Source organism: Eubalaena glacialis, chromosome 7 (assembly GCF_028564815.1).
Source record: "Eubalaena glacialis isolate mEubGla1 chromosome 7, mEubGla1.1.hap2.+ XY, whole genome shotgun sequence".
NCBI lineage: Eukaryota > Metazoa > Chordata > Mammalia > Artiodactyla > Balaenidae > Eubalaena > Eubalaena glacialis.
In genome coordinates, this window is record NC_083722.1 from 101676148 (window position 1) to 101692069 (window position 15922).

At 50.7% G+C, this 15922-nt stretch overlaps 1 protein-coding gene across 1 annotated transcript; it reads left to right on the forward strand.

Annotated features, from left to right (window-relative positions):
* The first annotated feature begins 4577 nt into the window (after positions 1-4577).
* On the forward strand, positions 4578-10284 carry BHLHE40 (basic helix-loop-helix family member e40). The gene is made up of 5 exons (XM_061197168.1): positions 4578-4953; positions 5115-5184; positions 5452-5559; positions 6499-6622; positions 7928-10284. The coding sequence occupies exons 1-5, from the start codon at positions 4874-4876 to the stop codon at positions 8782-8784; spliced, it is 1239 nt and encodes a 412-aa protein (XP_061053151.1). The 5' UTR covers positions 4578-4873; the 3' UTR covers positions 8785-10284.
* Positions 10285-15922: the final 5638 nt, after the last annotated feature.

The window sequence follows — 15922 nt, forward strand, 5'->3', positions numbered from 1 at the left end:
CGTGGTCTGCCAAGATCCCACATGCCATGGAGCAAGGAAGCCCGTGCGCCACAACTCCTGAGCCTGCGCTCTAGAGCCTGTGAGCCACAACTACTGAGCCCATGTGCCACAACTACTGAAGCCTGCACGCCTAGAGCCTGTGCTCCACAACAAGAGAAGCTACCGCAATGAGAAGCCCACGCACTGCAATGAAGAGTAGCCCCCGCTCACCGCAACTAAAGAAAGCCCGTGCGCAGCAACAAAGACCCAACACAGCCAAAAATAAATAAATTAATTAATTAATTTTAAAAAATCAATTCAGTAAGATCAAAATTTTTTTTACATTTACTAGACAAGACCAGAATATATCAGAAAGAATATATCAAAGAGATACTATTTTGTAAATTTTTCATCTGAAGTACATTGGGTTGGCTTCTTCCTAAATGGTTTAAGTTTTTCTTTAAGTGAGCAATCGTTGCTCAGAGTGTGAGAGACAGAATAGTGGTCGCTTATTACTATAGCCCAGCCAAGTCTTGGCGGCTCTATGTTTAAATATGCTTCAGATGTGTGTGTGTGTGTGTGTGTGTGTGTGTGCGTGCACGAGGGTGCATGTGTGTGTACATGTTTAGTCATGATGTAAAATGTATTTCTTACTGTGAACTGTGATAAAAAAGATTGTGAGACTTCATCAACAGGCAAAAAGTGATAGATATCTGGGCAAGAAAGGTGTGCGTACATACAGGGAGGGGGCTGTGGGCTCTAACTTCCTGCTAGGAAGGGCCTGCCTAACTCTTCCCAAAACACAGCATCAGACCACCGAAATGTTGAGCCTCACTAGCACAGAAAAGAAAAATCTTGTCCTTCCTTGTACAAAATTATGTTCTCTGTACACTTAGAAGAAACAAAACAGAGGAGAGGGCTACAAAATGTCAGGATTACTCAGCGCAGCTGCTCAGTGCTGCCTTGCACAACTCTAGAGGATGTTTTCACACAGACTGCAATGTGAATGGCTCCCCCTGGAGTTGATCAGTGTGCAACCCAGACAACCCTACCAGGCAGCCGTAAGTACAGCGATTAAGAGCACAAGCTTTGGAGCCCAACAAACCTGGGGTCTAGTTCCAGATCTACTCTCAGGCTATATAATCTGGGGCAGGTAATTTAACTTCCCTGAGCCTCAATTTCCTCAAGAGGACACATTATATATTCCTAGGTCTTAGTTCAGTGCCTGGCACATAGCGGGTCTCAATAAATATGTGTTAAATGAATGCAAAAATGAGCTAATACCTGCCCTATAAGGTGGTGTTGAGAAGTAAATTAACACGTGCAATGTTTTTACATACAGTCCAAAAACTAGCCCACAGTAAGCACTAAACAATTATCTACAAAAGATGACAGACTGAAATATTAAGATTCTTAGGGATGGAAAGATGCATGAGGGGAAGGAATTATTTTATTTAAATCAATAAAAAATAATCATAAGCTATTGAGAAAAGAAAAACATTAAAAGTAATATAAGCGGGGCTTCCCTGGTGGCACAGTGGTTAAGAATCTGCCTGCCAATGCACGGGACACGCATTCGAGCCCTGGTCAGGGAAGATCCCACATGCCGCGGAGCAACTAAGCCCGTGAGCGACAACTACTGAGCCTGTGCTCTAGAGTCCGCGAGCCACAACTACAGAGCACGTGTGCCACAACTACTGAAGCCCGCACGCCTAGAGCCTCTGCTCCGCAACAAGAGAAGCCACAGCAGTGAGAAGCCCGAGCACCACAATGACGAGCAGCCCCCGCTCGCTGCAACTAGAGAAAGCCCACGCGCAGCAACGAAGACCCAATGCAGCCAAAAACAAATTAATTATTTTTAAAAAGTAACATAAGCTGGATACGGTAGAACTTTGGTAAAGTAGGGATAATTCTTGATGCTTGAGAGTACATTTGGAACAAACAAAAAGTAGGAAATGATATATTTTGTTATTTCCAATTGTAGGTCAGGTAAGGGCAAAAAGTATCGATAACTTCAAAGCATTCTAGGAATGATACGGAGCCCTGAGCCATGGAATCTGAACTGTTTGGGTTCACTCCTGGCTTGGGCGGGGCCGGGGGGGGGGTGACAGGCGTGGGGACATATGTTCCTTCCTTCCCCAGTACTTATTTCCTTGTAGAACTGTGGTTTGGACGCAGTCATGACAACTCTTCACCCCTATTAAAGTCTCACAATGGAGCAGGTCCCCTTAGACTGAAAGCACAAACCCAGGAGCGACTCCAGTCCCCTCCTGCCTGTGGTCCTGCTGCCCACCTCTCCGCAGGAAGCCTCCGGAGAGATGGTTGATAACAAAAGCCAGTAAAAGTACATTCCAGGAGGGAGGGATGCTGAACCGCCAAGTGAGGTCAAGCCAGTTAGCAGTCAGAAAAGGAGGCACTTCTCACACTTGCTAATGAGTTTGACGCTTGTGAAACATAAACAGGAAGTGGGAGCTCTCCAAAACGACCTGAAGGAAATCCACTCCCAGTTTGGTCGACGTGTGAATCCCAGTTCTCTAGGTTGTCAAGGACACTGCCAATTAAGACTGACCCCACCCCAGCCCCCAAACTGCAGCCGAGGCTAATCTTCACCCGCGCCCAGCGTTAACCCCATTTTTTTCAATCCTTCCCACAGCCAGGTCACTCCGCAGCGGGGTGACTGACCCGAGGCGTGGTGGGAAAGGCTTACAGTCATCTCTCAACTCCCCGATCTTGCAGGGCAGGGCAGCACAGAGGTCAGTGAAATCCCCAGCCAGGCCTTATTTTAGTCATGAATTTCCACTGGCTCCCTCCTCTGACTGCATCAGCGCTGCTCACACCGCGGGCTTAGAGTTTCAGCTGTTTTCCCTGCTCCAGGCAGAGTTAGAAGGTCACAGAGGCCGGACTTTTCCGGGGGAGGTGGGGGGGGGGGCGGGCCTCCGGCGGCCCAAGTGAGATTGCGGAGATCTGGGGCCGCTTGGAGGAGGCCTTTCTGCCCCAGGCTCCGGGCAATGGGTTAACTTCTCCCCTCTCCTCCTCTGCCCAGGCATCTTTGTTCGTATTAAATTAAAAAAAATTTTTTTTAAATAAAAAAAACACACACACTTCCTATCTTTTCTTTTTTTTCCCCTCTGTCCGTCGGTGGCACCGATATAATTTTCCCAGGGCTGCCGTCTCCTCACTGCCCAGCGGAACCTCTTCTCAGACGTTCCTGTGAATTCAAGGGCAGAATCTGTGTTCGATTCGCCCACAGTTTATCTAGCAACGGGCACAACGCCTGGCACAGGGTAGGGGGCTCAACAATATGTGTCCAATGAATGAACGCTAAGATGTCACCGTGATGGGCAGTTTGTCCTAGTCTCTCTCTTCCCTCCTCCTCCGAGCGCAGACCGCACACAGCGCCCCCGAAGTCCCCGGCAGGAGGGAGATGGCTGACCCTGGCGGGCACACCGCAGCCCGGGGGTCTCGGCTCCCCGGCCAGGGCAGAGGGGCTCGCAGTCGGGAGCGCTGCGGCCCGAGCCCCGGCCACGTGAAGTGTCACACCCCGCGCTGCTGCAGGGCAGGCGCCGTCGCTGCGGTTGTGTAACGTTGCGGCCCTAAGGGATGCGTCCTGCTCCGGTGGGGGCAGAGGAGGGAGGGGACGCAGGGCACCGCGCCCGGTATCTTTCTGTGCTTGACTAGCCCAAGTGCGGGGCGGGGAGGGGGGGCACCGGGGCACCCTGGGGGGTGCGCAAGTGGGTGCTCGCCGGCGTTCAGGCTGTGCCCGAGAACGCAGCTCCGAGGGAGCCAGGGGCCCGCGGCGCACAGCCTCGCGGGTCAGGTGCGCGCAGCGTGCTCGGCGGCGGCCTCGGCTGCCCCTGGCCTTGGCTGCCAGCCCGCTTCCCATGGGGTGACATCCGCCCCGCCCCTCGGCCCCTCCCCACGGCGGGCGATTCCTGGACGCGGGGCCGAGGGGTGGGGGCAGGGAAGCCGGCACAGAAAGAAACCCCAGCCTCTGGGGAAGGCGGAGGGGGGGGGGCGGGCGACTCCCTCCGCTGCTCGCCGGTTCCTCCGAGCGGGCCGCGCGGGGGGAGGAGGAAGAAGGTTGGGCTGGAGCTAGCGAGGGGATATTCCTCTCCCGGCTTGAGTCAGACGCGGGCGGGTCCGTCCTCCCCCGTTCCCTCCCAGGAGACGGGAACTTACTTCATTTCCCTGGGGCAGGTTCGCCCACGTTACCAACCTCCCCCCACCTCCCCGGCCCCTTCCAGCTTTCGCGCCCCCCACCCGGCTGGGCAGGACCCGGGCTGCGCTGCCACCCCCTCTTCGGGGAAAGGCAGCCGCAGACACCTGGGGGCCGGGGGTGGAGGCGGGGGCTCCCTCGCAGCCGCGGGAGCGTCGTCCAACACGTGAGACTCATGTGATGAAGCCGGGGGAGGGCGGGCAGGTCGCTCCTTCCCTCCCCGGCAGCGGCCAGACGTGCCTGGAGTCACAGGGTAGAACACGTAGCTCCAACCCACCCACTCGTTCCCATTTAACCCAGCCCGCAGCCTCTCCATTACTCCTCGGCTCGTCCCCCCCCACCCCCCCACTCCGCCCTAACCGGCCCCCCCGCGCTCCCTCCCGCCTCCCCGCCCGCCCCACTTCTCATTCACTTGGCTCACACGGCGCAGACGGCGCAGGGAGCACACACCGCCAGTCTGTGCGCAGAGCCGGAGCCCGAGGCCGCGGGTCTACCATGCACGCCCCCAACTGAAGCCGCACCTCAGAGCCGCAGCTCCCGGCAGCCCAGCGGATTTCAAGGAGCTCAGACTACGAGGAACCCCTGCGAAGAGACCCCCGAAACCCTCTCCAGAACAGTCCTCACCCGACGCTCTGCCACTGCAGACAGGAGCGCACAGTGGCCCCGGCTCGCCGCGCAATGGAGCGGATCCCCAGTGCGCAACCGCCCCCTGCTTGCCTGCCCAAAGCTCCAGGACTGGAGCCCGGAGACCTACCAGGGTAAGTTGGCACCCCCAGCCCTTTCAAGCCTCAACTCCAGTCCTGCGTTGTGCGCGGCTTGCAACTCGGAGTAGTTCTGGGCGCATCCGGGGGTTCTTGCCAGCCAGGGCTCCTGCAGCCGGTGCGCAAGTCACAGCCCTTCCTCGTCCCTCTCCCTGCAGGATGGATTTTGCCCACATGTACCAAGTGTACAAGTCGCGGCGGGGAATAAAGCGGAGCGAGGATAGCAAGGTAAGAGCCCCGCGCCCCTCGGGACCCCAGCCCCTCGCACGCGCTGAGTTTCCAGTAAAAGTTTTCTCACTTTGCGGTTGGAGGGGGTATGCAAGGCGTGGGCTCTGTGCCTCTACTGAGTGGCCTGGAGAAGAAGGGGTGGAGGTGAGGTGGTTTTGGGTGTGACTCTGCTCCGCTGCCCCGACTCCTCGCGCCGCGGGGTGGGGGAGGAGAAGGGCTCCTCACCCCTTTCCTCCCGCGCCCACCGTCTCCCCGTGCGCTTCGTAGGAGACCTACAAACTGCCGCACCGGCTCATCGAGAAAAAGAGACGTGACCGGATTAACGAGTGCATCGCCCAGCTGAAGGATCTCCTCCCCGAACATCTCAAACTTACAGTAAGTGAGAAGCTGGCCCCTCTCCAAACCAGCTCCTCTGCCCAGAGGGCGGGCGAGGGTCACTCGCCACCTGCAGGCCCCGCTGGGAACTGCAGACCAGATGGCTCGATCCGAGCTGGTGGGTAGCTGTTTGGGGGTACCCTTCCCCAGGGTCAGAATTTTCTGGCAGCCTCGTGCAAATGAGGTGAGAACCGTTTGTACTTCTCCAGGTTGGCACCGACACCGGCTGGCCTTCCCTTGCAAGAGTTTAAGACTTTCCCTTCTGGCGATTTTCAGGGTTCTCTCGTTTTCCCGAATTGAGCAAACCAAGCAACTCGCAAATATTTTACCCTCTTCCCCCCGCCCCACGGTCCCTTTTTAAAATAAGAGGACTTGTTTTGGTGTGTGTGTGGTTTCTTTTTTTACGTCCTGTCCTTTCTTGGCAATAGCCAACAGCTTACTAGCTTGGCAGGCTTCGGTTGGGGAAAGAAAAAAGTATAGTATTTAGGGAGGAAGAAAAAAGTGGAGATGAGCTGGAAGTTATGACAGGATGTCAGGAAAGAAACTAGGGAAAGCCTCTTGGCTGCCAGACACAGTAGAAGTCTCTCCTCGGGTTGACACCACTGCAGAGAAATGTTATCTCCGGATTCCCCTGAGTTAAGGTCAGCAACGGCTGCTGGAAAAATTTATCTGTCAAAGCTTTCTCCTGAGCTAGCTGCTGCTTCCAAAAGGCCTCCAAAGATGGGTGACAGTTTGTTGTTCTTTAATCAAAAATATATATTGAATACATATATATATATATATTTTAAAACTTCATCTATAAACTTAAAACTAAATTTAGCCAACCAGGAAAGGTTTTTTTTTTTTTTCTTCCTTTAGAGACATATCTCGTTGCTAATTAGTGTCCCAGAGGTGGGACTTCTCTGCACTCACGGCTGACTGAGGCTCTTTTTATTCCAGACTTTGGGTCACTTGGAAAAAGCAGTGGTTCTTGAACTTACCTTGAAGCATGTGAAAGCACTAACAAACCTAATTGATCAACAACAGCAGAAAATCATTGCCCTGCAGAGCGGTTTGCAAGCTGGTGAGTACCCAAGCCTGGCTATCATCTCCTAAGAGTTCTAGCACAAATAGAGAGCCTGTGGGCTCAACATCTGGTATGAGAAACATTCCTGCAACAAATTGCTTATGCACATTCGTTGGGGGAGATGCCATTTTATCTTTCCTAAAAGGTCAGACTTTTCATTCGGAATGCTGCGTGTGCCACCTGGCATGAATACGTATTAGTCAAATGGTAAAATATTTCTGTGGCATTTTGACTTAAGAGTTTCTGGATTCTGGGAGTTTTCCCCCCTCCCTTTGAAAATGCCAAGGCACCTATAATTTGCATCGTGGGTGTTTTACAGTTGTTCTTCTTAGCCCTGTTTCATTGGAGAATAAATCACGGGTATGCCCCAGTGTTTTCCTGTTTCTCTACTTCCTTATCACTCGGTGTGTGGTACGATCCTGGAAGGATGACAACAGGAGTTTTTCCTGCATTTCATGTGATTCCCTGAACAGCCACTAGGTATCTTGGTGAATTACACAATCTATCGAAACCACTGAAGTTTCATCATCTGTTTCTACTGACTTCTAGAGAATCACAGCCACCTTCTAACCATCTCGTCTCACCCATTCCAAATCATACTGTACATACTAGGGAGAAATTCCTCTACCCACCCCCTCATTCCATTCTTCTCTGCCCTCCTTTCCAAACTAGTATGATGAGAATCACAAAGAGCTAGCAAGCGCTTCTGCCAGTTTCCTCACTGAAAACAGGAAGATGATCGTACCTAATTTCTTGGGGATCATGAATGGAACACATGGGAAAGACTTAGAAATAGCCTTTAAAGATGACAGCATGACTGCAACTTGTATAAGTCATTGAAAATAAGCTTGCTTTAGGTGACACTGTTCCTTCATTCTCCTTTTTTGATGATCCGGTCACTTCCTATGGTAAAATGATATAAATTGACTCTGGTTATAAACATACTAGGATGTTCATTACTGTGTCACTTATAATGAAAACTCAAGAATAACCTATAAATTCAACAAGAGGGGAAACAGTCTGTCTCTATTAAATATGGTCTGTGTCTGTGATGGGATATTGTACAGCCATTACAAATCATATTTCATCTCTGAGTGGCAGAATTATGGATGATTTTTATTGTATTCTTTATACTTTGTGCTGTCATCCACATTTCCCCTGATCCTATTACTTTTGGAGTTAGGAACATAAATCAGCAAATGCTGTTAACAGAAAGGAAAGCTCTGGGTCTTTGGAACATAGGTGTCCAGGTGAACCACAGGGCCTTCTGAAATGTCTTCCTTTGGATCTGTGTTGATCCAGGCGATCTGTCGGGGAGAAATGTCGAAGCAGGTCAAGAGATGTTCTGCTCAGGTTTCCAGACATGTGCCCGGGAGGTGCTTCAGTACCTGGCCAAGCACGAGAACACCCGGGACCTGAAATCTTCCCAGCTCGTCACCCACCTCCACCGTGTGGTCTCCGAGCTCCTGCAGGGTGGTACCGCCAGGAAGCCGTCAGACCCAGCTGCCAAAGCAATGGACTTCAAGGAGAAACCCAGCTCCCTGGCCAAAGGCTCTGAAGGCCCAGGGAAAAACTGTGTGCCAGTCATCCAGAGGACTTTCGCTCACTCGAGCGGCGAGCAGAGTGGCAGTGACACGGACACAGACAGCGGCTACGGAGGAGAATCGGAGAAGACTGAGCTGCGTGTCGAGCAGCCGTACTTCAAAAGTGATCACGGACGCAGGTTCACCATGGGAGAAAGGATCGGTGCTATTAAGCAAGAATCCGAAGAGCCCCCCATGAAAAAGAGCAGAATGCAGCTCTCAGATGATGAAGGCCATTTCACTAGCAGTGACCTGATCAGCTCCCCGTTCCTGGGCCCACACCCGCACCAGCCTCCCTTTTGCCTGCCCTTCTATCTGATCCCACCGTCAGCGACTGCCTACTTGCCCATGCTGGAGAAATGCTGGTATCCCACCTCTGTCCCAGTGTTATACCCAGGCCTCAACGCCTCTGCCGCAGCTCTCACCAGCTTCATGAACCCAGACAAGATCTCAGCCCCCTTGCTCATGCCCCAGAGACTCCCTTCTCCCTTGCCAGCCCATCCGGCCATCGACTCTTCCGCCCTGCTCCAAGCTCTGAAGCAGATCCCCCCTTTAAACTTAGAAACCAAAGACTAAACTATTTAGGGGATCCTGCTGCTTCGCTTTCCTTCCTCCCTACTTCCAAAAAAAAAAAAAACATGTGTTTGTGAGTGTAGCAGGATTGTTCCAGCGTGTATGCCAAGATCATCTGAGGCAGGGAGAGAAGATTCAGGGGTGTGTGTGTGTGTGTGTGTGTGTGTGTGTGCGCGCACGTGCGCGCACGCGCATATGCATTGTGTGTTGGTATGGGACATTAAAGCTCCTTTTGGTGTAGGGAAGACGTGAAGGATTGCCTGACATCAGGAGATTTAGGGGGGACTGTCGCAGACCTCTGGGCTTTTCCCCTCCCAGAGAATAGCCCCCTCTGATACAGATCAGCTGGATTTTCAAAAGCTTCAAAGTCTTGGTCTGTGAGTCAGTCTTCACTTTGGGAGCCAGGTCTGTGGCTTTGAGCAAAAGGTACTTTCAAAAGAGGGCTTTCCAGAGTGCAGTTCCCAGCCAGCTCTTATGACCCCACCCTGCTCCCTTTTATTGTCTCCGTGACTCACCACACGGGGAGAGGGCAGCCAGACTGAGCTTTCTGCAAAGTGGTGAGGTAGCAGACACTGGCATAACACGGTAGTGGTTTGGGGAGATTTCCGCAGGTCTGCTCTCCACCCCTGCCTCGGGTGAGTAAAGAGAATGTAGTTCCCTACTCAGGCTTTCGAAGTGATTCGCTTACTAACGAACTGAAAAGGGCCCCCTGGTACAAGCCCAGCTGCCAGGGGAGGAGGGAGGAGGGAGGGGTCCCCCGGGCCTCTGGCACCTGTTTCTAGTCTCACCTAGAAACAGTTTCTCTGTCCAGGGAACCAAACCAGGCTCTGAGAGATGCAGGTGCCTAAGTTCCAAGCACCCCAGAGTACGTAAAAGCTGAGTAACAAATTGCAGTTTCAACAAGCAAAGCCAGACTCGGCTCTCAGCTCTATCCCAAAACTCCTTTTAACCAAGCTTAGCTTCTTAAAGGCCTAACCAACCCTTGGCAAAGCAGCATCCTTTCTGCAGGCTAATTGCCCTCGCCCGACGGCGTATGGAGTGTCCTTATTGCTAAAAAGGATTCTGTCTTCTTCAAAGAAGTTTTATTTTTGGTCCAGAGTACTTTTCTGACTTGTCCAGCTCGCCCTGCACCAGCTTTTTGAAATGCACTATGCTTGATCACTGATCGTGTTTTAACTTTTTCTTTTCCTGTTTTTATTTTGGTATTAAAGTCGTTGCCTTTATTTGTAAAACTGTTATAAATATATATTATATAAATATATTAAAAAGGAAAATGTTTCAGATGTTTATTTGTATAATTACTTGATCTACAAAAGTGAGAAAAAATGAATGTATTCCTGTTTTTGAAGAGAATAATTTTTTTTTCTCTAGGGAGAGGTACAGTGTCTATATTTTGGAGCCTTCCTGAAGGTGGGAAATTGTAAATATTTTTATCTCTGAGTCAATGTTAAGTAGTTGTTTTAAAATACTTAATAAAATAATTCTTTTCCTGTGGAAGAGAAAGATGGTCTCCTGCATTTTTAAAAGAACTCTCAAGGGTGTGATATGGCCTTCTCCCTCTGCCCTCCCCTCTTGGCTGAAGGCAACAACTAGTTAATCTTGGTGTGATTTCATTCAGCTTTTCCCATGCCTGTATTCAGACAGAATAAGCTTAGTCAATTTCATAGGTAAATATTTGTTCAGTTGTTTTCTTAGACTAACCTTTGCCAGAGGTTCACTATCAGCCTGTGCCTCTTTACAGAGTTAAGCAAAAAGCCAATTTTTTCCCCCAGTCTGCTTTTGTCATTGTCCTTAAAACTTGACAGAAAATCAAAGTACGAAATCGTGGGCCTCAGTGTCTGGGGAGCTTGCTGGAGTGGGGAGCACACTGAGAGAAGATTTAATGGATTATGATGCAGTAATAATTGCTGCTGGGGATAGCACCTCTACCAAGGCGCTGTAACTTTTTCGAGTCTAGCACGGTCTAATGGGTTTGCCATATCCTGTCCAATTGCCTCTAAAAGCAACATTCCATGATTAGTTTCTACATCCTTCCTGGACTTCCTCTCATTGGGTGTGTTTGTGTGTGAATGAATATTGGTGTTCCTTAGTCAAGCGCTCTTATGAAAAAAAAAAAATTCCATGGGAAAAGAAGTGGGAAATGACCCGGTCGAGTGAGCGTTTCTGCCTGTCCCCTTCTCCCTCTCAGAGGTGTCCTGATGTTTCCTGATGGCCAGCGCCTGGCTCACCACGCTCCAGATCCCAAAGCATCTTCCAGAACCCTCTGGCCGTCTGGAGCCCATGCAGGGAAACTGCCCCCAGGGAGTTCTCAGCCAGGCAGAGACACCACCTGCCCTTCGTGTCTGTTTGCTTCAAATGTCACCTTCCCTCTCTGCTGATGAGCCAGCAGGCGAGAGTGAGCATTGCCTGGCTTGTGTGAGGTGCCCGCAGGCAGTCTGGTGTCATGGGAGGAGCCCTGGACCAGGAGTCAGGAGATGAGCTGGTGGTCTTATCAATGAACCGGTAGTCTGGCATCGCCCCCTCCACACCTGTTTGTGGTTCAATAAAAAAGGATTCTGAGCCCCCCTCACATGTCCTACAGCAGGCACACAGCAATCGGTAAGGCCCTCTTCCTCCCAGCAGCTTAGGGCCTGGCCCTCAGGGTCTCCTGCCTGTTTAGCTCCTGAATTCCTCCATGAATTGCTAAGCTTTTCTGGCTAGACTTTATGGGTAAAAAACCTAAACAAATCAAGTGTATCCTGGGGATGGAGCACGGGGTTGAAATCAAGGCCAGGCTCTTTTGGCCTGCCCCCCTCTCCTCCCTGGGCCGTGACTCAAGGAGTAGCTGTGGAGACAGAGGGAAGTGGTGCCGCACCCTGAACTAAAAAGTGTTTGGGGGTTCCACACAGCCTCAACCCAGAGTCCCACGACTGGAGCCTATGGAGCACCCCTCAAAGCAGCAGCCCTCCCTCTGCTTCCTTTTCTGCTTCCAGTTTGCCCTTGACCTTCTTTCTAGGTCGGTTCCAGCAGGTTCCAAGTGGTTCGGAGGGAGATGCGGAGGAGGGGTTCGCACCCCAGTCTTTGGCCCCTTGGGGACAAAGAGGATCTCTGTTAACCAAGGGGTGTGTGTGAGTGGGAGGGGGTGAAGCGCTGGCTTTGGGGCCGAGGAGAGGTGGCCAGAGGCAGGGGGAGCGGACACTTGCGATCCAGCCGCCTTCAGACAGGGCGTGAGCCTCCGGGCCGGCTGGGATGGTCTCACCCAGCGCTGACCTGCCTCGCCTGTTGACACAACGTCACGTTTCCGACTGCAGCCCTTTCATGTGCGGCCCGCGGCTAAATGCGGCTGCCGGTTCCTGGAAGCAGACGTGCCTGGCACCGCGTCAGCAGAAACCTGATCCCCGGGGAAGCTTGGCACGGTCGCGGGCTCGCTCGGCCCCCAGAATAGCGCCTGGCAGCGGGCGCCGGGCAGCCCCCCTTCGCGCCCCGCGGGAGGGAATCCGAGCGCTCTCCCGGGGTTGGGGGTGGGGGGAGGGAAGGCTTGCTTGGGGTGGCGGGGGTGGAGCTGGATTTAGGCAGGGCATTGGAAAAAGAGCCTAATTAACTAGAAGCTAGAAGCTTCCCACGGGTCATTGCTCATTAATGAAGCCTAACAACCAAAAGGACCATTATGGGTACTATTATAATTTACATTTTGGAGATAGATAAAGGCGTGCTCAGAGAGGGGAGTTAACTGGCCCAAGGTCACACAGCTTCTGAGTCACTAAACCATTAGTGGAATGGTGAATATGTTGGTTTCTGCCTCTTCTTAATGGGATCCAAGGGGAAGGCTTTCAGAATCTGGTTGTGCATAGTAGTAGTAATACCAATACTACTATTACTAGCAGCAGTTTGTAGCACTTACTATTTGCCAGGCACGCTTCAAAGCACTCCATATACAAAAACTTAATTTTCACAGCAACTCCATAAGGTAGGTTTAATTATTATTCTCCTTATATGGTTAACAAAATGTAGGCAAGGAGAGGCTAAGTAACTTGCCTAAAGTCACACAGCTCCAGTGGTGAATTGGAATTTAAACCTTGGCAATTTGGCTCCAGAGTCTATGCGCTTAACTACAAAACCCCATTGCCCTTCCTGTTAAATAATAGTAATGGTAATAATAATAATAGTAAAAGTATAATAATTGCCTCAGTTACTACCATATTTTGAGTACTCTCCCTATGCCAGGGACTATATTAAGCAGTTTATGTGAATTATCTCTACATCCTATAGCAACTGTGAAGGGTAGGTATTTAATGAGAGGTGAAAAAACTGGAGCTCAGAGAGGAGAAATCTGAGCCTCATCAGAGGTTACACATCGTGTGAAGGACAGAGTTAGGCCCTTTCTCTGGTATAGAACTGCTTCTAAACTGAGCGGCTGTGACGTTGGGCTTGGGCATGCATTATCTTATTTAATCCTCAAAATAGCCCCATGGAATAGGTACTATGATCCCCAGTGGGCGGAGGAGATAACTGAAGCTCAGGGTAAAGTTATTCGCCTGACTCTTTATTTGCTTCCTGACAAATGTCCCCACATACCATCCTGCAGCCAAAAATGGGCCCATTCTCTAATTAAAGAACTAACCCTGCCGGACTACTGGGGCTTGGGGCAGGCTGGGCACTTAGGTTGACTACGCTGAGAACCAGAATCTGGGTTTGAGGAAATTCTATGTCAAATTTTCTGGGGTGGGAGGAGGGGCCACTCCTTCCCTCACATCTCTCTTAAAGTTAGGAGAGGGGCAGGTAGAGGGGCCTGGGACAGTAGTTACCTATGGACCACTTGGGACGAGGGACTTCCGCTGGACGGAGGGAGGGAGGCTGAGACCGAGTTCCCAGCTCTCTTGCTGGAATGGAGGCTGGAAGGCTTGGAGGCCAGGCCACTGCAGCTGCTTCCGGTCCCTTGCAGGTCCCTGCAGCCCACGCACACCCTGGCCCACCTCTGCAGCCCTTGGTCAGCTCCCCAGTACGTGGCTGGTGAGCGGTAAGTAAGAGGTCTCTTCTCTGTGTTGGGGGGGGTGGAGTCAGAATCTCAGGCTGGAGCTTGCCGGGCTGCCAGGTTTCTCCTCAGGCCTCTGGAGCCCCTTCAAGGCTCCAAGAGACAGACCGCGCTGAGTTCCCAAGTGGTTGCATATAAAGACTCTGTGTTAACGGGACCGGCGTGTTCCCCAGAGACCCAGAACTCCCCAGCGTGCCGCGTGGCATGGAGGGAGGGAAGGCTCTGGGCTTCTCACCCCCTCTTTAGCTGGAGCAGCTTCCTGTTTCTCTGTCCTAAATATCGTAAAGGTTTGTTTGAGCAAGAGTTCCATTGCTAAAAAAACATCTCAGAATGTTTGGAAGGCACCAAACTACAGCCCCTTCCTCAGGCACGGCCTTCACCTCACCCACCTCTTTCTCCAGGTTCCAGAGGGAGGCTGAGGCCACTCAAAGCCAAATACCCCCTTCGGCAACACCCCCCCTATTTATCCCAAGCCATCTGTCTGGCCCGACTGCCACAGCAGAACATGAGCTGGGTGAAGCCTCTCCCATTGGCTATGCAAGCCACCGACACGCTGGGCCATCCAGTCTTGTGATGTGGCTGGATGGGGGCCCAGAAGTTTTCTTCCGCTATACACGGGGCCCTCAGGGAATGAGTCACCAGCCTGCTAGGTAGGTGGGGGTTGGCCTCCGGCTGTGGCCAAAGTGATGGGGACAGCCAGCCTCGGCTACTCCTAAGAGCCCTGCGCTTCCACCCCGCACCTACCTGTAAGAGGGTGAAAGGGAAGACACCTGTGCTTATTTATTTGTTTGAAGAGCAAATACGGTTTTTTTGGAAACCACATTATGGATGGTATATGGAGGTAGGGATCATGCAAGGATCTCTGGGGAATTCAAGTGCGGGGGGAGGGGGGGCGGAAAAGGAGGGAAAACTACTACTTCTTCCGGGGGGGGGGCGCGGGGGGGAGGGGAGATGTGTGTTTCTTAAAGTTTTTAATAAAATGTCTAATATTTTTGTACCTTTTGTTTTTTTTACTATGGAGAATTTAAGACATATAAGAACGTAGACAGAAACAACAGAAAGAAAAATGACCCAATTTTAAAATGGGCAGAGGACTTGAACAGACATTTCTCCAAAGAAGATGTACAAATGGCCAAGGAGCACATGAGAAGATGCTCAACATCATTAGTCATCAGGGAAATGCAAATCCAAACCACAATGAGATGCCACTTCACACCCACTAGGATGGCTACAATAAAGAAAAAACATGTTGACGAGGATGTGGAGAAATTGGAACCTTCCTACATTGCCGGTGGGAATGTAAGATGGTTCGGCTGCTGGGGAGGACAGTTGAGTGACGTGTCAAAAAGTTAAACATAGAATGACCATATAACTGCCATTGTGCTCCTGGGTATACACTCCAAAAAACTGAAAACAGGTACTCTGACAAGGACATGTACAAGCACGCTCCTAAAAGCATTATTCACAATAGCCCAAAAGTGGAAACAGCCCAAACGTACGTCAACGGATGAACGGATAAACATGATGTGGTATATACACGCAAAGGACTAAAAAGAAATGCAGTACTACATGCTCTACACTACAACATGTATATGTAGAATGACACAAACTACGGCATGGATGAACCTCAAAAACTTTATGCTCAGTAAAAGAAGCCAGACACAAAAAGTCACAAATACTATGAGTCCATTTATATGAAATATCAAGAACAGATAAGTCCACAATAGATAAGTGACAGAACACAGACAGATGGTTGCCAGGAGCTGGAAGGAGGGAGAAATGGGGGGAAATTGCTTAATGGTACAGGGTTGTAATTTGAAGTGATGGAAATGTTTTGGAACTAGACAGAGGTGGTAGTTGAATGTACTAAATGCCACTGAATTGTTCACTTTAAAGTGCTTGATTTTATGTGAATTTCACCTCAATAAATTACTTTTTTAAGCAGACAGAAGAGCATAATGAATCCTCTATGTATCAGCTTTTCAGCTTTAACAGTCATCAATTCATGTCCAATCACTTTCATCTGTAATATATATACTATTCTGCTTCCTCCATTCAAATATTATTTTGAAGCAAATCGGGACATTATATAATTTCATTTGTAAATATTTCACTATCTCTCAAAAGTAA

Bases quoted from the DNA above. Each gene is read 5' to 3' on its own strand.
- BHLHE40 (XM_061197168.1), top strand. From the start codon at position 4,874: ATGGAGCGGATCCCCAGTGCGCAACCGCCCCCTGCTTGCCTGCCCAAA. The intron at 4,954-5,114 runs GTAAGTTGGCAC...CTCTCCCTGCAG, and splicing joins GAGCCCGGAGACCTACCAGG to GATGGATTTTGCCCACATGT. The intron at 5,560-6,498 runs GTAAGTGAGAAG...TTTTTATTCCAG, and splicing joins CCGAACATCTCAAACTTACA to ACTTTGGGTCACTTGGAAAA.